General features: G+C 42.7%; 1 protein-coding gene across 3 annotated transcripts in view; it reads left to right on the plus strand.

Moving 5' to 3' along the window:
• MGAT4A (alpha-1,3-mannosyl-glycoprotein 4-beta-N-acetylglucosaminyltransferase A) overlaps nucleotides 1-23,114 on the plus strand; it is a 125,336-nt gene that overhangs the window by 92,537 nt on the left and 9,685 nt on the right. For all 3 annotated transcript variants that reach the window (XM_039520030.1, XM_039520015.1, XM_039520023.1), the window contains exons 10-12: nucleotides 1,469-1,599; nucleotides 3,313-3,420; nucleotides 3,843-4,036. In XM_039520030.1, coding sequence (XP_039375964.1) covers nucleotides 1,469-1,599; nucleotides 3,313-3,420; nucleotides 3,843-4,036 — 433 coding nt within the window. The remainder of the gene's footprint in view (nucleotides 1-1,468; nucleotides 1,600-3,312; nucleotides 3,421-3,842; nucleotides 4,037-23,114) is intronic.

Genomic DNA, 23,114 nt, shown 5'->3' on the forward strand with positions numbered 1-23,114 from the left:
GACAAATTCATCCTTGTTGATAAGGGGTTTTGACTGACAGCCAAAAAACCATAGTATTCTACCGTCCATACATCATAACAGAAGTTTCATTCTTTGTATGCTGTGCTGAATATGTAGTCTTTAAGTGTTGTCACTTAAACTAAATAAATTATAAAGGGTGGAATTCTGTGCTTCACCTCTAAGAAGCACAGCACAGAGTCATCAGTTTTGAGGTAGGGGATGCCTTCCCAATTCTGGGCTGCTGGGTAGTCCATGGTATATCATAGGCAGCTCTGAGGACCTGTCTAAACTATGGCGGCCTGTCTCCAGCAGTCTGTGATCTGCAGCAGTGCTCAGAATCTCTGCCATGCAAAGTGCTGCAGCCCTGTCCTGGACATCCCCTATGCCAGGGCTTGCAAGGGAGTCCTCTGAAGGCAGCTTTACAACTGCATTCCACGGTTCTATGCTGGGGGAATCCTCCCATGGCTGGATTTAGAGGTTTTTAGAACCCCTAATATGAAGGGGCCGTGGAGCAGGGGTGAGGAGCTCACTCAAGTTTTTAATTTTTTTCCAATTAAAATATTGAGAACAAAAAGTTAACTTTGGATGAGTTTGGAATCTAATAACACCAGCTGCCAGACAGATTCGGTCAATGGATCCATTTTAATATTAGCCAAAGAACTTCAGTAATTTGCAGAATATAAGCATAAAGAATAGTTTAAAAGTTTTTCACTTTGAATGTGTTTCTGGAGATATAAAATTAGTTTTAGAAACATTCTGATCTGTGGCTATAATTAACTCTAGTAAAAGCATCATGTTAAACACAAAGATTTTAAATGAATGATTTAGATATCTGTAATTCAGAGAAGAATTAAAACAAAGTTTTCCTCTTGAATTGTATCTTTTACATTAATACTGACCAACATAATACTATGCAGTCAGAATAATGTAATTTACAATAGAGTTAAACTATACTGAGACTCTAATGGACTAATAAACTAATAGAAGGTCATAACAGGTAATAGTAAATTTTCCACTGTATACCTTTTTTGAATCCCACACTCTCATTTGCCCTCTTCTCCATATAAACACAAAATTAATATTTTTAATATGGAGAAATAATCTTCAACCTTGTATTTATAATGGTTTACAGAAATCTGGTCCTATTTTAAGTTTGACTTTTGTATTCTAAAGTTCTCTGTTCTTGGAATTGTTGAAAAATTCCATATTTATATTGATTTGTGTTTTATTATACAAGTTGATTATTTTAATGATGATGGGATTTGTAATATTGTAAAGAGCTGTTTTGTGAAGTTTTCCTGTTTACAGTTTTGCTCACCTTATTGACATTTGTGATATCAGCTGGGATTTCCAATTGTGAGATGGTAATACAACTTGCCTTAGCACAAACAATATGGTCTCTAGGCTTGTGATCTCAAAAGAGTTGTTTCAGAGTAACTATTATTAATTTAGAATAATATCTTTACAGGTAAAATGTTCCAATCTCCAGATATCACTCTTATTGTAGAGTTCATATTTATGTTTTATAAGGAGAAACCTATTGATTGGCTCTTAGATCATATACTCTGGGTGAAAGTCTGCAACCCTGAAAAAGATGCAGTAAGTTCAATTTTTATTATGTAGCTTTTAATGTCGCTTCTTGATAAAAAGCTTTACTTTCTGTGAATCCAAGAGGTAGTATGTGATATGCTGATTCTTTTCATGTTTTCTTCATATCCCAATACAAATCTCAGTCTATGTTTAGATCTGAATCTGTGAGAAAGTTTTGGAGACCTCAGAGATCAAAGAAATGGCTTTCTTAGATTTCTTAATGTTTCAGATTTGGGAGGCTTAGAAATGCATTTTTGGGGGAAAACAGAGATCAACATTTTTTGTGCCTAGAAGTCCTAAGATAACTAGCAGTTGCACTAGCTATATTTCACATTCTGCAGCAAAATTATGTCCACTTTAATTTTTTGAAAATAATTATAAAGGTTCATCCCAGTAGCTCAATAGTAGTGCTCAATACTTCAGTGAAGGAGTCCTTCATTGAATATACAGTCTTGGAGTAAATTCCTGGTCCTTTTGAAGTCAAAGTTTTTCCATTGACTTCAGTAGGCCAGGATGTCACCGAGGGTTTCTTCGTCTTCAGACTATCACATCCATGTGGAGGTAGTTCTTGTAGCCCTATAGCGAGTATCTCATGTAGCCACACAGAAAGCTCTCTGTCCAGTGAAGAAGCAGTATTGACTAATTCAATTAAAAATCTCATCCAAGTCTCATTAACCAAAAGAATGATGGCTACAATATGGGGAAAAAAAGCTTCATCACCGGGGTGCTATTCTGCTTGTGTGTTTGCCTGCAGGGTGTTTCCATGTTAACTTTACACACTGCTTTTTTTGGCTGAGGTTTTTGTGTATGAAAACTCTAGGGGTAAAATTCACACATCAGTGAAGGGGCCAAGTGTAGCTGAACCACTTCAGTTCTGCTGCATGGGCAGGGCAGCTGTTGAGAGAGTATATAAAAGGGTCTATGTGCATGGCAAAGTTGGCACGTAGACCAGTATAGATGGAGAATATGGGGCATGTGAGCAGATTGCTCTCAACAGAATACTTGTAGTCAGAGTATAGTGCAGATTTATACCATACTTGAGAATTGGATTTACTCGTACTAGAAACAAGAATTAAACAACATAAATCTCAACCTGAGTTTTCTGCCCAAGTTTGATGCTTCTAAGGTTTCCTGCAGGTGCCATTCATTCGACCTTCCTTATATCCCTGTAGAGTTAACAATCCCCACTTGCAACAATGAGTGAGCAGAATTTACTCAGCAGCTTTATGCCAGGTCCAATACCAGCTAGATAGGGTGGATCAACAGGAGAGCCCCATTAATATTGTCACAGGGTGGAAAGGGGAGAGAGGAGAGAATTTTGTCTGAGACTATACAGACTTACTGGTCACATATCACCATATGGAGGCTGTACAGAAATTACCTGTTTGATGGGAGAAGTAGTTGTGGTGGGGTTACAGGCTGCCCTGCACCCACCTACTGATTGGTAGATAATTTCTCATGTAGTTCCTCTGTACAGAGCCCATTTATTCAGGCTTTTTGCAGGAGGAGGAGAGGAGTAAATTTTAACCAGAATGAATAGCCCAATGGTGCTCTTAGGCAATGAAAGAAGATAGCATCAGGAATGAAGTATATAGTTCCAGTTTCTTGTAATTTGTTTTGGTTCATGAATCATAGATTATCATACAATTTCAATAAAAACTCACTGATTTTTCTTTCTTTCTTATCTTTGCTAATGTGAGGTTTTCTTGATTTTATTTTAAGAAACATTGTGACAGACAGAAATCTAATCTACGAATACGCTTCAGGCCTTCCCTTTTCCAACATGTTGGACTGCACTCCTCCCTAGCAGGAAAGATCCAGAAACTCACGGTTAGTAGCTAAAACTTCCCTGCCCTTCCAGATCAGACAGGATTGATAAGGGATTTTTCATCAGATGAGAAAATTAACTTTTTGCTATAGTTTAGCATTTTCAAGTATAATATATTATACTCTAGTTGGAATTAAGCGTGATTAAAGCTGGCTACCATAGAATAGAAGAATGTCTAGCTCAACTCATATATTTTTATACAACTCCTGATATGGGGTCTCATTTTAAATCTCTAACCTTTTATCTGTAATACTGTGACCTTTTAATTCATCAATACAGGGTTTGAGATGTACAATGGAGAAAATGGATAATACATTAGTTGCCCTTTGTTTTCCATTTGCTTTTAAGTACTAGCAAAATTAGCCACTAAGGAAAAGAGACTGCCTGACCAGCTTAATAGCATGTTTGTCTTTCTTTCAATTAGGACAAAGACTTCCTGAAACCATTATTACATAAAATTCATGTGAATCCACCCGCGGAAGTTTCTACATCTTTAAAAGTCTACCAAGGACATACACTGGAAAAAACCTATATAGGAGAGGATTTTTTCTGGGCTGTTACACCAATTGCTGGGGATTATATCCTATTTAAATTTGACAAACCAGTCAACGTAGAAAGGTTAGTAATCACTTGTCTTTTGGTCTCACAGCTAAAGATGCTTGCTGACCAAGTATGCTTGAGGATTGAATTGAGGAAATAATAAATTAAACATAATGAAAAAGTAATTTCGTACAAAGTATCAAATGAAATAGATACTTTGCAGTTCAGTTTAAAATGTGCTTCAGTCAACTTTGTTCTTCATAGTTGACTCTATTTTATTTAGAGTATTTTGCTACAAAACCTATTTTTGTAACCTTCTCCAGAAGTATAACACCACAGCCAGTACCCTGCCAGCAGTTAAAAAGACTGCCAAATTGAGTCTGTTCCAGTCGGTTGAAGGTGACTTTTTTCCAAGCCCTTTATCTTACTCAAACTTGATGTGTGTGGTTTTTTTACCTGCATCTGTGCTTGAATTTATGATTTGCTACAGTCACACAGAGGAGTGAAAGTGACCTCTTCTATTTATTAACCTTTAGGCCAGCTAAGGCAAGGAAATACTACTTTTACTTTTATTTTTTAACAGAGTAATTTTAGTTTTGCTAGGTTGACACTGTCTTCTCTCCTTAGTTATGTTGGAGTCTCTTTTGCTTCCTTATATTCTTTTAACCTTGTACACCAGCCCATGACTTCAGAAAGAAATTTTTTGTTTAGGGTATCTTTATATTCTCCTTTCATGCACATTGTGCCTTTCTGCTGCCCCAGTTCTGCAGACCCAGAGCCTTGCAGTGGTAACAACTACTATTGCAGTAATCTCACTAGATATTTTTCTTGTGGAGGATATCTCAGGCTGTCAAGCTGCTCTTTCTGCCTTCTTGAAGTGAACTCAATTCTTCCATGGATTGGCAGCAAGCTGAAGACTGTCATCACTTTAACCGATCTTAAAGATCTCAGATTCATTGAATTTGGTATTTTCCCCACATTGTAATTTGTGCTCCAATGATTCTGACCAGTGAAATGCAGATCACTTGAGAGGTGAAAAAATTAAAAATTACAGTACTCTTCAGTTGCTTATAAAAGTCTTTTCTTTCAGTGTAGTTGTTAGGCCTGCATGGAATGTGCCTTAAAGGGGGTACATACACCCCACCTTATCATATAAAAGTCAATACCTTTTACCTGTGGCAATAATATGAAATAGACACCTTTCAGTTGGAGAGTGTACATTCAGTGGTAGGTTTTTGATCAACTTCAAAGTTTCTGTTTCAAAGTTACATCGAAATGAACAATATTGATGGTGTTTTTACTTATTTATCCATTTTTGAAAAAAAAAGTGCATACTTTTGTAGATATGAATTTCAAGGAAAGGGGGTGGAACTAGTTAATTTTTATTTTGGTTAGATACTTGTTTTATTAGGATGTGTCAGAAGCAACCTGGCAGTTTTGACAAATGCTCTAAATGTGCTAGGAAATGTCATAAGTAAACTTTGTGCCTCAAAAATGGACATGACTTACTCTTCAGCAAATACATTGTGTCTCACCTCAGTTTATCGTGTTGAGGGAGAGAAAGTGCCAGTCATTTGTGCAAAGAAAGGGAGAATGTGTCCATTCTTTTGTAATTGGGCGAAATGGTTAAAATAAGCCTACTCTCAGTACCGCCATGTCTCAGGTGCTAGTAACATTCAAAAGAGATGAGGATTACATGACTTTAATAATCTCTATTCAATGAAGATAATTCACTTTCTGAGGAAAGTGAACATCTCGGATTCTCCTGCTTTCTCAAAGGAAGTTCACTGACTGGACTGGTATAAGATTTTAAGTCTAAGTAGTTTTTCATCTGACATGAGGCCATTTTCTTAATTTCTAATAAATATTGAAATGTTATTTGGGCTCTAATCTCATTACCCAAAGACCACACACATCAGTTTTTACCTTTCTTGAATTCTCAGAAGATTTGGGAGAGTTACTACTGTTAAGAATTGTCAGGGATATGATGCACTTAAGTGGTGGGATTTTCAAAAGCACTCAGTATTGGCCTAAATCTGCGTCCATTGAAGTCAAGTGACAAGTAGGTGGAGAAATAAGTTTGCAGATATATCATGGCTCTAAACACCAATGAGGGAGAGGAATGATTTTACTGAAGTACATAAAGGTTATAACTGGGAGTAATGGGTTGAATTAAGAAAGGGAAAACTTAGGCTGAATATCAGGAAAACCTTCCTGATGGTGAGATGTAGTAGGATGTGGAATAAAACTAAACTAGATAAACACTAGAAAGTATACTTTTGGGAACAATCTGGATTTGTGGGGGAAGGGGACTTGATGACCTTTTAGTATGCATGTCTTCTCTTTGTCTGTGATTCTTGAAACCAATGAAAAAAGCCTTCTGAACCTGAATGAAACCTTGTCTGCCAAGCTCCACCCCAGAGTTACTGGTTAGTAGCTAGCTATGTTAGTAAAATCCTGATATATGAGCTTTCTAATGGAAATAATGACTACAAATCTGACTGAATGAATGGTGCTTCTGTAACAGCATAACACAGCAATTACTTGTTCCCATAATGTATTTTTCCATGTAAAACATTTTACTATGCTGAATTTACTGTTTCTGTAGTAGTTTGCTTGGTTAGCTATAAACTTTTGATCCCTTTCTTTAAAACTCCATACTTCTGAGAATCAGAAAATTTGTTCTTTAGCAAAGATAAAAGCATAAGAAAATGTAAGAGCATAACTGAGCACACGGAAACCCAACTGTTTATTTTATCTCGTCATAACTTCAGCAGTTCAGCCGATGTTTCTTGTCCTAAGCCAACCATACTACAACAGGAATGGAGTGAACTGAACAAGACTCTGAAACTAGTTTTGCATTTCGATAACAGTTCTTACAACTGAAGTTCCTCATCCAGAGCACTGAACCTCCTATATAGTAAGCTAGAATCCCACTGTCATCTTTGCAATCTCTGTGCTGCTTCACATATCTCTCTGTTTCAGTGCTGTACCAAGGGGATACTGTGAATTCACTAGTTTTATTCTTGATAGTAAATTGGACATCAACATTTTGTGGATTGTTTGCAAAAATAAATCCATCGTTAATTCTGGATGTTAAGACCCTCAAAATAGATCACACTTTTAAGATTACAAAAAGATGCTGTCACTTTAAGTTGTTATTAGGCTATTGAAGTCCACTTTGGCTATTTTGATATATGCTACTTGTCCAAATGCACTTTTTTGAACTAAAAATGACCGTCACATTTAAAAGTAGCTTTAAACGCTTGACAATTCTATCACTGTAATTGTTGTGTCAAAGATACATTTCCTTTCTTTAGGTTCTAACACTTTGTAAGAGAATATAGATTCCCCTTTTCTTCTTCGAGTGATTGTGCTTGTGCATTCCACAATAGATGTGCATGCTCACCATGTGCACTGGTGCTGGAAGCTTTTCCCCTAGCAGCACCTGTAGGGGAGTGCCCCTAGCAAACCCTGGAGTGGCGCCACTATGGCGCAGTATAAGGGGCGCTGCGCACTCCCCCCTCTCTCAGTTCCTTCTTGTCGCCAGTGAAGGTGCATCGGAACTGCTCTGCTCCAGCTTTGCTGTAGCTTCCCTCTTGGACTCTGTTAATTCATAGTTAGTAGTACCTGTAGTTAGAAGTAGTTTAGTTTAGAGAAATTGTTGGCAACCTCTGGCACGCGGCTCACCAGAGTAAGTACCCTGGTGGGTCAGGCCAGTTTGTTTACCTGCCGTGTCTGCAGGTTTGACTGATCGTGGCTCCTACTAGCCGCAGTTCACCACTCCAGGCCAATGGGGGCGGCAGGAAGCCGGGGTCAGCACATCCCTTGGCCCGTGCCGCTTCCCGCAGCCCCCATTGGCCTGGAGCGGTGAACTGCAGCCAGTGGGAGTCATGATCGGCTGAACCTGCGGATGCAGCAGGTAAACAAACTGGCCCAGCTGGCGAGCCATGTGCCAGAGGTTGCCAACCCCTGGTTTTGAGTTAGTTTAGTGCACCTGGGTCGGTGCATGCCCTGGGCTTTAAGTCATGTGACACTTGCAAGCAGCCAATGCCTGTGAGTGATCCGCATGCAGACTGTTTACACTGTCTCAGGGAAACCCATCCCAGCAATCGCTGCAAGATTTTCAGATCCTTCAAACCTCAGACCAAGAAGGAGCGGGACATTCAGATCCGAGCCATTTTGATGGAGTTGGCCCTGACCCAGACACCATTGCGCTGCTCCAAGTCAGCACTGAGCACTGCAGCATCAGTGTGTGGCGACCCTTCAGCGCCTTCCACCAGCCGGCCCTGCTCAGGTTGAGCGGAGTAGCCTAGCCCACTCTGAGACAACCTCCCCAGACGTTTGGGTGCCCTCCATGCCGGGGGCCCTGCAAGCAGCCCGAGAATTTCTCTGCTGGTACCAGAGACACTGCAGCTGTTGGCGCCCCAGTCCAGAGGCAAGCCACTGCTCAGATCCCCGCAGTCACCGCTTGGACAATACCGTTCACAGTCTAGGGAAGGTTCCCGACGCCGTTCCCTGCTCAGCGACCACCCCGTGTGCCATCCACGCCAGTCCCTGTTGATCCCCACCAGGTTGTATGGCTGGGTTCTGACTGGCAGGGGTTCCAGGCACCACTCCGCCTCGAGGGACCGTAAACTTTGCAAGGAGAGCGTGCCCTGTAGAGACCGGGACAGATGGCACTGGAGGTCCTTGTCTCTGAGAGGCTACCGTAGCCCTTCGCGGTATGGGCATCTAAGCCATTCCCATTCTTCATCTTGCTTGAGGTCCCTGCCGTGGCACCGCTCCCATGGTCCCAGGCGTCGATAGCCGGCATCTTGCCATCGCGGATCCACCTGTCAGAGCCGGTCGTGGAGCAGCTGCTACCGGCGGTACTCCCACTCCTCCACATCGGGATCACAGTCTAGTGGTCGACACCATTCCCGATGCCACCACTCATCCTGGTCCCAGGATAGCAGCAGATCGTATGCCAGCCCGGCTTCCCTTTGCAGTCATCAGTCAATGGGCCAGGCTAGTCAGGCTGAACAGCCTGCTCCGCTGGTGCCATAGCAGGTGCAGTGGCACCGGGCTCCTTGGCCGGCACCATGGTACCAGTGGGCCCTGTGGCCCCTGATGCAGCCCCCAGTTGTGGCTCTCTTGGTGGCTGGAGCCTCGGAGAGACTGTTGGCCTCCCTTTCTCAACCTCCCACGGAATAGGTGGAGCATTCATCCCCGGTTCTGCACCCACAGTGGAACCAAGTGGTGGGACCTGCGGCACTGGTGGGTACGCAGAGTACCGCACCCCTATCCTCATCCTCCCTGGATGAGGCAATCATGGCCCCGCCTCCGTCTGTCCCACAGGAGGACTCTAAAGCCCACCAGGAACTGTTGAAAAGGGTGGCTTCAAGCCGAGGAGGTGGAGGAAACCTCGGACTCCCTCTTCAATGTTCTCTCGGCTTCGGCACCGGGGAGGGTGGTTCTCCCACTCCATGAGGGGGTGGCAAAGATTTCAAACGCCTTGTGGCAAACCCTGGCTTCCTTGCCCTGCTTCCAGTCCATGGCAAGCATTATCCATGGTCTCCAAAGCTTCTCAACCTCAACAGCACGCACGTACCTCGGTCTACTGGGACACATGGCATCTTGCACCTTCGTGACCAGACATGCCAGACTACGCCTCCGTCCACTTCAGGCCTGGCTCTCATCAGTGTACTGTCCAGGCTGGGACAATTTGGACACAGTGCTCACGGTATCGATGGAAGTCTTAACCTCACTGGTTTGGTGGCTGAACCCCAACTCGGTATGCGGGGGGATGCCATTCCATGCCCCACAGCCCTCCACAGTTCAAACCACGGACGCATCATATCTGGGCTGGGGCACTCACCTTGAGGACCTTCGCCCACAGGGCCTTTGGTCCACACAAGAGATAGCCCTGCACATCAACATACGGGAACTGAGAGCAGTACGCCTGGCCTGTCAGGTGTTCCACGAACACCTTCAGGGCCGTTGTGTCACAGTCTTCACAGACAACACAACAGCTATGTTTTACATCAACAAGCAAGGGGGAGCGCGATCGCCCCCCCTCTGTCAGGAAGCAATTCGCCTATGAGAATTCTGCATAGCCCACTCGATCTACCTGGTGGTGTCATTTCTCCCGGTAGTCCAAAACACCTTGGCAGATTGCCTCAGCAGGTCCTTTCTGGCTCACGAGTGGTCAGTTCACCCGGATGTTATCCATTCAGTTTTCCGGAAGTAGGGGTTTCCCCACATAGACCTTTTCACCTCTCACAAGAATCGGAAGTGCCAGGTGTTCTGCTCTCTCCAGGCGCGCTCCCCAGACTCCCTATCGGATGCCTTCCTGATGCCGTGGAAAGACCACCTGTTTTACGCCTTTCCTCCATTCCCGTTAGTCCATAAGGTCCTTCTCAAGTTACGCAGAGACAAGGCCCACTTAATCTTGATTGCCCCGGTGTGGCCCAGGCAACATTGGTACACCACTCTCCTTGATCTGTCGGTGACCACACCAATTCCGCTCCCGTTGTGGCCGGACCTGATCACTCAGGAGCACGGCCGACTGTGGACCTGCAATCCCTGCATCTCACAGCATGGATGTTGCATGGGTAACTCAATCTGAGCTATGTTGCTCCCGCTCAGTGCAGCACGTACTCTTGGGTAGCAGAAAGCCCTCTGCTAGGTCCACATATCTGGCCAAGTGGAAGCGTTTCTCTTGCTGGTGTGCCCTGATCAATACTGCCCCTCTGGAGGTGCCAGTACCTACCATCCTAGATTATCTATTGTCCTTGAAACAGCAAGGCCTAGCAGTTTCATCCATCAGAGTACACCTAGCAGCAATTTCGGCCTTCCACCCGGGTGAAAACGGGCTATCGGTTTTCTCCAACTCCATGGTCAGCAGGTTCCTCAAGGAATTGGAACGTCTGTACCCGCAAATTTGGCATCCGACCCCTACGTGGGATCTCAACCTGGTCCTATCCAGACTCATGGGTGCCCCGTTTGAGCCGATGGCCACTTGCTTGCTCCTGTACTTCTCCTGGAAAATAGCTTTTCTCGTCACCATCACTTTGGCGAGACGTGTGTCAGAGCTTCGAGCCCTCACGTCGGACCAACCGTATATGGTGTTTCATAAGGACAAGGTACAGCTGCGACCACACCCCACCTTCCTTCCTAAGGTGGTGTCTGCCTTCCATGTCAACCAAGACATCTTCCTTCTGGTCTTCTACCGGAAGCCGCACGCTTCTCAATGAGAACAGCTGCATTCCCTAGACGTTTGCAGGGCCCTCGCCTTTTACATCGAATGAACGAAACCTTTTAGGAGGATGACCCAGCTGTTCGTAGCTGTGGCAGACCGGATGAAGGGCCTCCTGGTCTCCACACAGCGCATCTCATCCTGGATTACATCATGCATCTGTGCATGCTATGACTTGGCTGGGTTCCCAACTACACATCTTACTGCCCACTCTACTGGAGCTCAAGCTTCGTCCTCTGCCTTCTAGGCTCATGTGCCCATACAGGAGATCTGTAGGGTAGCAACTTGGTCATCAGTACATACCTTGGCTTCCCACTATGTGATGGTTCAGTGGTCCTTCACTCCGCGATATCTCACTCCGACCCCACCGCCTACGTAAGGCTTCGGAGTCACCTAATTGGAATCGATATGAGCAAGCGCTCGAAGAGGAAAAGACAGTCACTCACCTTTGTAACTGTTGTTCTTCGAGCTGTGTTGCTCATATCCATTACAAACCCGCCCTCCTTCCCCTCTGTCGGAGTAGCCGTCAAGAAGGAACTGAGGGGGCGCTGGGTCGGCAGAGGCATATATCTGGCGCCATAAGGGTGCCACTCCATGGGGCACCTCAGCTGACCCACTGAGTGTTTCTAGGGTAAAAATCTTCCAACGATTGTGCACGCGGTGCGCACACACCTAATTGGAATGGATATGAGCAACACATCTCAAAGAACAACAGTTACAAAGGTGAGTAACCATCTTTTTCATATGGTCTCTCTGGCTTCCATCATCCTCTCCCTGGATCCTGGGAACTGATATGCTGCCCTTGATCTGCAGGACACCTAGTTCCACACTCATATATTCGAGGGCCACAGGCGTTTCCTCCGTTTCACGGTTGGGCAGGAACACTACCAATTTGTTGTCCTCCCATTTTGCCTGTCCACTGCTGGCAGGGTATTCACAAAGTGTATGTCTGTGGTAGCGGCCTACCTCAGACGTTGGGGGCGGGGGTCCAGATCTTCCCCTATCTCGACGACTGGCTGGTAGAGGGCAGCTCCAGGTTGCAAAAAGACAGTCTTTAAAAATTGAAAGTCAAATCCTAATGAGAATAATAGGAAGGATCACACACACTGTGGCACGTAAAATGTCAAAGTATAATAAAATAGGCCAAGAAAGAATTTGAGAAGCAACTTGTTATAGATGGAAAAACTAACAGTAATTTTGTTTAAACTACATCAGAAGCAGGAAGCTGGCTAAACAGGCAGTGGAACCAGTAGATGACAAAGGTACTAAAGGAGGACTCAGGGAAGACAAGGCCCTTGCACAGAAGCTAAATTAATTTTTTGCACTGGTCTTCAATTCAGAGGTTATGGGGGAAATACCCACTTCAGAGCTATTTTTTTGGGCAACAGATCTGAAGTACTGTCCTAAATTGATTTGTCAGTAGAAAAGGTTTTAGAACAAATTGATAAACTAAACAATAAGAAGTCACCAGGACCATATGGTATTCACCTTAGCGTTCTGAAAAAACTCAATATGAAATTGCAGTACCACTAACTATAGTATGTAACCTATCACTGAAATCATATACTTGATTACCTGCTGCATCTGAAGTGCTCAGGTCTTTGTCAGTTCAGTGAGAGTCCATCTAGCATGCATCTCTGCAGGACACCTTCCAATGGACGGATTTTCTGTCTTTTCACAGCCTGTCATTTCCAGATTTTAAAGGGGATTTCTTAGCATCTATCATCCTGTTTCTGATCTGTTACCTTCATGAGACCTAAATTTAATGCTGTCTTGCTTGTTGGTTCTCTCTTTGAACCTTTGATAACATCTCTGAAAACCATGTTCTTGATGGCTGTTAGTTGTGCAAGGAGAATCTTAGTCCATACCGCAAATTTGTGCCTAAGGTAGTATCAGCATTCCACCTCAATGAGAGTATTCATCTCCCGCTGTTCTTTTAAAAATATCATTGCTCCAAGGCCAAAGAAAAGCTTCACATCTTGGATGTTTGGAGGGCTCTGGCATTTTACCTCGACCACAAAAAGTCTTTCAAATCCTCTGCCGGACTCTTTGAAGTCTATGCTGAAAGGATCAAAAGGGAACCTGTTCCAGCTCATTGTATTTTACACTGGATTTTTGACTGTATCAAGCTTTGCTACAATCTTGCTAAAGTCCATACTCCACCATAATAATGGCCCACTCCACTAGCATTCATTCCACTTTATCAGCCTTTTTTGAGCAACATTCCTGAAACTGACATTTGCAAGGCAGCAACAATGCTCGTCTGTACATAGCTTCTCTAGATACAACACTATTACTCAGGCTTTCTGGGATGATTCCTGTTTTGGCAAATCAGTCTCTCTTCAGCTAATCCAAAGTCCCAGCACTCATAAGAAAACTGCTGGTGAGTCACCCACAGCGATACATATATGTGCACAATCACTCAAAAGAGAAAAAATGGTGTTTTAGAAGAATGAAAAATAACAGTAAGCCTGCTATGGTGATTTCTAAGAGGAAGACCATATAATAACATACATATTATGTTTTTAACATACATGTAATCTGATATTCTATAGCAGGGGTCGGCAACCTGTGGCATGCATGCCAAAGATGGCATGCGAGCCGATATTTAATGGCATGCTGCTGCCTGCCACCTGCCGGGGTCCTGGCCCCACTCAGTTCCCCTGCCCACCGCTCTCTCCTGCGGGGGCAGGAGGCAGAAGCTTGGTCCTGCTGGCAGCCAAGCTCCCCCGTCCCCTGCTTCTTCCTCCAGCGTGGTGCTTTCCTGCCCCTCCTCCTCTCCTTCCCTGTGCCGATCAGCTGATTGCCCTTGCGAGGGGAGAGGGAGCGGAGCTGCAGCATGCTTGCTGCTCCGGGGAGGAGGCAGAGAAGAGGTGGGGATGGGGCCCTGGGGAAAGGGGTGGAATCGGGGTATATCCCCTCCAGCCCCCCTGCCCTGAGCACCCTCACGAGCCGAGCACCCCAGCCCTCTGCCCTGACCCCTGCACCCCCCCACACCCCATGCCCTGACTCTTGCACCTCCCCACCCCCACCTGGAGCACCAAACAGGAGCTCCTGCACACACACCCACATTCCCGCCTGCACCCCCAGTCTGGGGTCCCAGCCGTCAGCCCCACTCAGCCCACTGCCGGTCTGGGGTCCCGGCTGCCAGCCCCTTGCCAGCCGGGGGTCCCGCAGGCCCCGCTCAGCCCACTGCCGAACTAGGTGAACGGAACCCCAGGCCAGCAGCGGGCTGAGTGGGCCAGAAGCGTAAGATCAGCATTTTAATTTAATTTTAAATTAAGCTTCTTAAACATTTTGAAAACCTTGTTTACTTTACATACAACAATAGTTTAGTTATATAATATAGACTTATAGAGAGAAACCTTCTAAAAACGTTAAAATGTTATACTGGCACGCGAAACCTTAAGTTAAAGTGAATAAGTGAAGACTTGGCTCACCACTTCTGAAAGGTTGCCGACCCCTGTTCTATAGAATGTTCCTTTTTTTATTTTTAAAAATCATTTAAACATCAATCAGTAAGAAAAGAGAAGATTATTAAAACCGGAGCTGTTTAAAAATCTGTATATAGAGAGACAAAACACATACTGTAACGTAAATAACAACTACTACAACCACGATAACAAAGCAGTTACTTGGAGTCCTGAAAAACCACTAAGGAGGAAATCCTGGTGCCATTGAAGTCAATGGCAAAATTCTCATTGACTTCAGTGGGGCCAGATTTTCACCCCCAGGATTTTATAAATAGACCAAACAGTTCACTAGGCACATTAACAAGACAGGAAAAAAAACCTAGTACTTTTTCCAACTAAGTTAAAGTGCAATTGTAAGTTATACAACAGGCTCTAAAAAAATCAAATTGTAGTTTAATTAAATTAAATTACACGTGTTCAATAAGTATCACCCATTGATAGAGAATTTTAATTTAAGGGAAATATTTCCTTTCTCTAGTATAATTGTAGTTGTTTATATAGAATTACCAAGCAATGAATATAAAACTAAACTTAATAAAATGGCAAGTGATGTTCATGCTCCTCTTCAGTATCAAGCTCGCTAGTATCTTTACAAGCGAGCTGTGAAGAAAGGAAAGCCTGGTCTTCATCAAAAGTGTAAAATAAGTACATTTTATAAGTACATAAAATTTGAAAGGACATAAGGCAGAAGCCTAAAGACAGAACTTTAGCTCAGAGAAACAATAATTAATTCTCTGAACCAGCACAGATTTTTGAAACATATTAGAAAATACACATTGTTTTTATTTTGCTAGAAAAGATTACTTCTATTTCCTGACCTGATTTATGAGCCATGCACAATCAACAGCTGATCAAAAAGAGTACAATCAGCACATGATTCTGCAAAAAGAAGAGATGAACAACTGCTGTTAGAGATGAAACAGTTTAAGTATGGAAAGGGGAAGATTAAAATCACAAATAGAAGTTAAAAGTGTTGACATAAATTTGTACAAATCTTCCTTTTTATGATTTTCAAGAAAACCCAGGACATTAGGCTTCAAGAAAAATTTTCTAAGGTTTCATCACAATGGGCTATAATCCTGATTGAAGCTTTTTTTTAGAATATCAGTAATAAATAATGCATTTCTGCCTAGGGAAGTTGTTACTTATCTTTAATTACCACACCAATGAGAGTCACAGTGCTTTTTCTTAGGTTTTCACAGCAATCAGATTGTGTTGGATTTCATTAATACTTATTTCAACAGATTATATTTTTCTCTCCAACTCGTATGTTTTTAGATACTACATCTAGTTTACTTTCAATGGAATCAAATTCTGTATTACATTCAAGACATACAGTGACAAAAACCAAGATTGCATGTGCAATTACACGGTCATATACTGTTTTTCATATCTTATACAACTTTTTCTATACAAGGAAATGTGAATCGTCTTGTACTTCTATGTACATTGAAACAGAAAGTAAGAAGAAAGTAATTTATATTATGCAAGGTGCACATTGTAAATGGTTGAGGTTTTTTAAATGACACCAGAATTAGGTAGTTATTAACCCTGGCCCACAAAGAAGGTGTCAGGGATAGAGCAGCTTTTTACAGTTTTATTTTTATGAGGTAGCTTGATGTTACATTTACAAAATAGAAATTAATATTACATTTTATAATTTCCAAACTTCTGCATGTTTAAAGTAACTAAAATATTATTTTACAGATTTTATTTTTTAAGAGAATAATTTAGCAATTTTCACTTCTGTTTGGTATAATGTGTGTGTGTGTGTGTGTACTTTCCAGAATTTTAATGTTAATGAATGATTCTGAGGCTATTGTGTTTAAATAGCAGATAGATGAGACGCTATTGTTAGTGATTTTAGTAACAAGAAAAATGTGACTCAAGCAGAAAAAATAAATATTTCCAGTGTTCCCATGAGTTGACACCAGTTAAATCCCAGGCCAGATTTCTTAGTAATTCATGAACCAAAAGCACATCTCCCCACACATCAGTCAGGTCTTGCAGATAGGAAAATGTTCTGCAGCTCAACTCCTCTTGGGCCTTGTGCTTGTTATCCACTGAGAGGAAGGCAAGCTTACTGCAGGACAGCTAGCTAAATGGTACCCAGTGCAATAGCAACAGAGTTTTGATCTGCTGTCAAATAATTTTACCTTTAAGAGAAATAAAATTCTTATAAATCTGAAGCACAAGAATATACTACACCTCTACCTCGATATAACGCTGTCCTTGGGAGCCGAAAAATCTTACCGCATTATAGGTGAAACTGTTATATTGAACTTGTGTTGATCCACTGGAGTGCGCAGCCCCGCCCCTCTGGAGCATTGCTTTAATGTGTTATATCCAAATTCGTGTTATAGCGGGTGGTGTTGGTAGTTGTATATCACTAAGGCTCCATGTTTGTCACGGAGGTCATGGAAGTCACAGATTCTGTGACTCCTGCAGCGGCCTGTGCAGCTGGCTGGGGAGCCACTTGAGCAGCTCGGGCAGCCCTTGGGCCAGTTGCACCAGCTGCTGCTGGGCAGTCTCAGGGCCCCCCAGCAGCAGGAGTTTGGGTATGGCGGGGCTCAGGGCTGGGGATTGGGTGTGGTGCTTACCGGGGAGGTGGAGGGGCACCTCCCTGGAAGGGCGACAGGAACTCCCTTTCCTCAGCTCCTAGCTCCATATGGTGCCTCAGCCTGCGGGCACCACCCCCGTAGCTCCCATTGGCTGCAGTTCCCAGCCAACGGGAGTTGCAGAACCAGGGCTTGGGGCGGAGCAGAGGCAGCACATGGAGCTAGGAGCTGGAGGTTGCTGCTTCCCAGGAGCCAGCTAGGGAACCTGCCCCAAGACTCCCCTGCCGCTCCCCCCTCAGCACCCTCCCCCTAGGCAATACCCCTTCCCCCAGCAGCCGCGGTGCCCCCTGGGCTGCAACCCTCCCTCCCCAAAACACTCGTGCCCCTCTTCCCCACAGCTTTCATCATGGGTATATAGTACAAGTCAGGGACAGGTCAGGTATGTGGATTGAGACACAGTCCTTCCCCAAAATCCTAGGAGATTCCAAGAGCCCCAAATCCATGGAGTTCTTACACCCAAGAGAAATAAACCATTCCCCCCAGCTTCCTCCCCCCTCCCTTTTCCTGGGAGAGACACCGGGATTTAACTACAGAGGGATACCTCCCCCTCCCCTTTCCCTGAGAATCCACCCAAGTCCTTAATAGAAAATAATTTATTAAAGAATAAAAAGAAAAGTTACTGTCTCTGTAACCAAATTGGAACAATATACAGGGTCTAAACTTATCAATCTCTGGAGAGAATTCCCCCTCCCTTCTTTCTCAGTAAAAGCAATTACAGTACCGACTTAAAGAAATTCTATAGCAAAACACAGAATTGCAAATACAGAAATAAAAGTATAAGAATACTAGTTCCTTGCTAATACTCACTAGCTTGAAAAGAAGAATTTGTTGCAGAAACCTGGGAGGACTTGATTAAGATGTCTGGACTCTCTTAATTCCCAAGAGAGACTCTCTAAGAAAACAAAGAACAGGGAAAAAACTTCCCTCCACACGGATTTGAAAATAATCTTGTCCCTCATTGATCCTCTGGTCAGGTGTCCACAGGTACTGCTTGTTAACCCTTTACAGGTAGACAAAACCTTAACCCTTAACTAACTGTTCATGACACATCCTGTGACCTGTCCATGACTTTTACTAAAAATACCTGTGACTAAAATGTAGCCTTAACTATCACACATTGTATGCATTCTTTGATTATGGTAATAGACCTGATCTGTCAAAGAGAAAATATACATGTGTATGTGTTGTTTACATAGATGAAGAGAGATAAATGGAAAGGACAACTTTGGTTGGAAGGAAGCCTGGAAACTCATTTAGGTCTATCATTTCTGTAAATCATATCATACTGACATTATGCTAACTTTTGTGTGTTGCAGTGTTGCTACAGTGGAGCTGTTAATTGTTGTAAATGAACAAAATCACCCCCTACTGTCTAAATGTTAATAGCACAGCAGGAAAAACACTGCTGCTTTTGCAATTTGTTCACCATTAACTCACACAGAGAGCTTGATGACTATAGAGGAATTTCTTTGGTGATTGTTCCCAGCTCTGTCCTGCTGTCAGTAATAAGAGTTGTGAACTAAAAAGTGATGAAGAAAAGCACTGTTCCTGCCTCTATGCAAGAGCACTTTATGCATTTGCATTTTTAAAAAGTCGCTTATGAAAAAATACTGGTAGGTGAGAGTGGTAAGAGAGATGTTATCCCATTAATATAGTGGTAAAACTCCCACTGATGATTAGGGTGTTAGAATGCATAAGGACATCAGAATAGATCTAAATGCACATTTTAAACAAATATCTTTCTGGGCTGCTTTGCTGTAATTTTGTCTTACTTATCACTGAGACCTGTAGTAAACGCTGGAAAATGTACTCCTTGTATGTTTTTTGAGATTTCATAAATGTTTAGAAAAAGGATTACAAATTTGGTTTTGCAGTCCTTAATCCAGGCAAAACTCTCCATTAATTTCAATGAGTTTTATCTGATAAAATCTGCAAATTAGGGACCTGTGTATGATAAATTCTTTGTGTGTTAGCATTGTGTATGCTCATGTATTGAACATTTAACAATAATTGTTAAAAAGCACAAATATTTTTCTTGAAGAGTTTACAGAGCCAATGTCCCTGGAGCAAATTCTGTCCTGCTACTCCTGTGCAATTCCTACTGAACTCAGTGTATGCCACTGACGTCAATGGAGCTTGCATGCATGTATCTGACAACAGAATTTGGCTCTGTCTTTCAGAGCCTTGATCCTGTTTTAATATTTTTTGTCACCTGTCACTCTATCAGAGAATTTCCCTATTCAGGAAAGCAGGAACTTAAAGTTAAGCATGTGCTGCTGTCTGAATAGAGATGTTTTCCCAAATCAGGACTGGAGCGCTCTGTTTTCCTCTTCTGCTTTCTTTTAATGATGCTTTCTGTAAGGATCATGAATCACAGAAAAAATAATAATTTCTTGCAGATAAAGACTGTGTGGATTAATGGCAACTACTTATCCAGCTCTAGACATATTTAACACTGACAAATTGGAAATTTTATGTCTGATTACATTTTAATAAATTGTAAATTGAGTGATTTTTCATAATTTTAGTTACATGATCATTCTCGAACTAGTTTTAACTGAGTGATGCATATGTAGTGTGTTAGATGGTGCTTACTTTACATTTCAGTTGAAATGAGGGCTTCAGTGCTAATAGATTTTACATGTTTATTTAGATGCATTAAGAATAACAAAAGCCTGTTAAACTAGGTGTATTTAGATGTCACTTCTATATGCAGTTACATAGACATTAATCTTAGGAAACCAGTCTGTGTTCTATTAATATAAATGAATGGCCTTAATAAATTCCCAAGTATAGATATACCACCTAGTGGTAAAAAATGCTGGTGTTTCTCATTCACACAACGCATGTTGAAAACTCAATGTTTAAAAGAATGTATGCAGTATAGTTGTAGCCATGTCAGTCTCAGGATATTAGAGAGACAAAGTAGGTGAGGGAATATCTTTTATTGGACCAACTTTTGTTAGTAAGAAAGACAAACCTTCAAGTCATGCGGAGCTATTCTTCAGGTCTGCAAATGTTACCCACACAAAATTCTCTATTACACACACTCTAGGGCACCTGCCTTTACCTAGTTCCTAGGGCTCAAGGCTTCCACCTCTACCTAGTTCCTGAAGTTCAAGGCATAACCCTGTTGATTTAGGCACCCCCACCCTTTCCCAGTTCCTAGAGCTTCAGGCAAAAGGCATCTAACTTTATCCCTTAATGGGCTCCAGGCTCTACTTCTCCGTGGACTCAGGGCTTAATCTTTTGGGGATTTACGGGGTCTTTTACCAGTGAAGGAGCCTTACACAGTAATATCCTACTTAACCTCTATTTATTAACGATCACCAAAACAGAATGCACACGCTAAGTATACAATGCTCATCACTCCCAATAAGGCAGACGTACTTTTCCTGCTGGCCAGTCAGGATCAGGTAATCTGGGGAACTCCAGATTCTGCAGGGTGTTGAGGTCTGGGAGCTCTAATCTTGGGGCTGTGTCCTGGAGTTGGTTCCAAAGACCTTCCTTTTGGACCTCAGTTTATATAGTGACAGATTTCAGAGTAGCAGCCATGTTAGTCTGTATCTGCAAAAAGAACAGGAGTACTTGTGGCACCTTAGAGACTAACAAATTTATTTGAGCATAAGCTTTCGTGGGCTACAGCCCACTTCATCAGATGCATAGAATGGAACATATAGTAAGAAGATATATATACTGTGATAAAGTTCCTCTTCTACCTTGGTGGGTCCTGCACTTACTGGCAGATTTTGCTTGCCTCAGAGATTCACAGTAGCCCTCAGTTTGGCCACTTTTGTGGCTCAGATCTGCTGTTCACTCAGATAACCTCATCGCTGGCCAGTATGGGGGGGGGGGGAGTAAGAACAATCCCTGCAGTTTCTGCTGATCCACCATGTAGGTCAGGGAACAGCCCAGAGACCTTCCCCTCTGGTGGTACCTCCTGTGTTGGATCAGGAGTTGGGAGGTTTGGGGGGAACCCAGGCCCGCCCTCTACCCTGGGTTCCAGCCCAGGGCCCTGTGGACTGCAGCTGTCTAGAGTGCCTTCTGGAACAGCTGCGTGACAGCTACAATTCCCTGGGCTACTTCCCCATGGTCTCCTCCCAACACCTTCTTTGTCCTCATCACAGGACCTTCCTCCTGATGTCTGTTAACGCTTGTACTCCTCAGTCCTCCAGCAGCACATCGTCTCACTCCCAGCTCCTTACGCACACCTCACTAACTGGTGTGAGAGTCTTTTTAAACCAGGTGTCCTGATTAGCCTTAATTAATTCTAGCAGCTTCTCAATTGGCTACAGGTGTCCTAATTAGCCTGCCTGCCTTAATTAGTTCTAGAAAGCTCCTGAGTGTTCTGGAATAGTCCCTGTTATCTTACCTAGGGAAAAGGGACCTGCTTAACCTGGAACTAATGTATCTACCTTCGACCACTCTCTTGTAGCTATCTGGCCTGACCCTGTCACAATATATACAGAGAACATGAAAAGGTGGACGTTGCCATACCAACTCTAAGAGGCTAATTAAGATGAGCTATTATCAGCAGGAGAAAAAAAACTTTTGTAGTGATAATCAAGATGGCCCACTTCAGACAGTTGACAAGTTTATATAGTGAAACTTGAGTCTTGGTTAGTTGTACCTTAACCAATCATTTTACTAAAATATTGCTAAAAAAAAATTTAACCAATCCTAACATAATGTAAAACAATTATTTAACCAATCATACCCCACTACCTTAATTGATTTATACCTAGCAAAATTAATTATGTAACACACAGAAACAATCAAAGAACCAGACCGAGATCATACAGATAAACAATAGAGAAGTGGGGACCATAAAGATAAAACAATAAAGAAGTGGGGATTTCACAACCACTACTATTGATAGTGATTTCTTGCCAGACAGGATGTTATCAATGTAAGTTTTCTTTAACCATCTTAAGATCTGTTTCTTTATCTGGTTATGGTGGGTGCTATTAGGCCAGGATTGCCTTCTTAACAGCCTGATATTACATTGTTTTATTGTAATTTAGATGAAATGTGAGACTGTGACTTTCTGCTTCTTAGCTAGTGGCTGCTGCTCTCCTAATATGGCTGCAGACAAAGGGTTTGGGCCCTACAATATGGCTACAGGAAAAGGCCTTATCCTTACAGGAAAGGAACTCCCAGCATCACAGCTAAATGCAAGATGTAACAGATTGTTTAGCATAAGTAGTTAGCACATATTGTAAGGGATCATTCAAGGTGAAGTGGCCAGTCACAGGACTAAAAGATGGGTTTAGTTGGGTTACAGTTGGGTTAATAAGCTATAAATCCAGTGTGTCTGTTCAGTCTGTGATTTTTATTGTCGAACAGTGTTATGAATTTAAGTTCCCACGCTCATCTTTTGAATGTGTTGTGCAGGTTTTCTTTGAGGGTGCGGATTGATATAGAGTGATTGCTTTGTGAAAAGTGTTCACCCACAGATAATAGGGTGTATTTGTCTTTTATATTTTCCTGTGTGAGTTCATTTGAGAGCATAGTGATCGTCTGGTTTTAAATAATTGTTATTGCGGCATTTAGTGCACTGGATGAGCTGTACTACATGTTGTGACAGGCATGTATAGGATCCACAGATCTGGAAAGGTGTGTTGTGGGGATTGTTGATCATTGTGCCAGTGAAGATATGTCTGCAGGTTTTACATCTGTTGTTCTGGCAGGGTCTAGTGCTGCTTTGAGTTGGTGTGTCCTGGTCTGTGAATCCCTACGTTGGAATTCTCCCATAACTTTGCATTAAAATTCCAATTAGTTACTCTTAATATATGCCATACACTTTTATTTTTATCATTACATTA

This window comes from Mauremys reevesii, linkage group 1 (assembly GCF_016161935.1).
Source record: "Mauremys reevesii isolate NIE-2019 linkage group 1, ASM1616193v1, whole genome shotgun sequence".
Classification (NCBI taxonomy): Eukaryota; Metazoa; Chordata; order Testudines; family Geoemydidae; genus Mauremys; species Mauremys reevesii.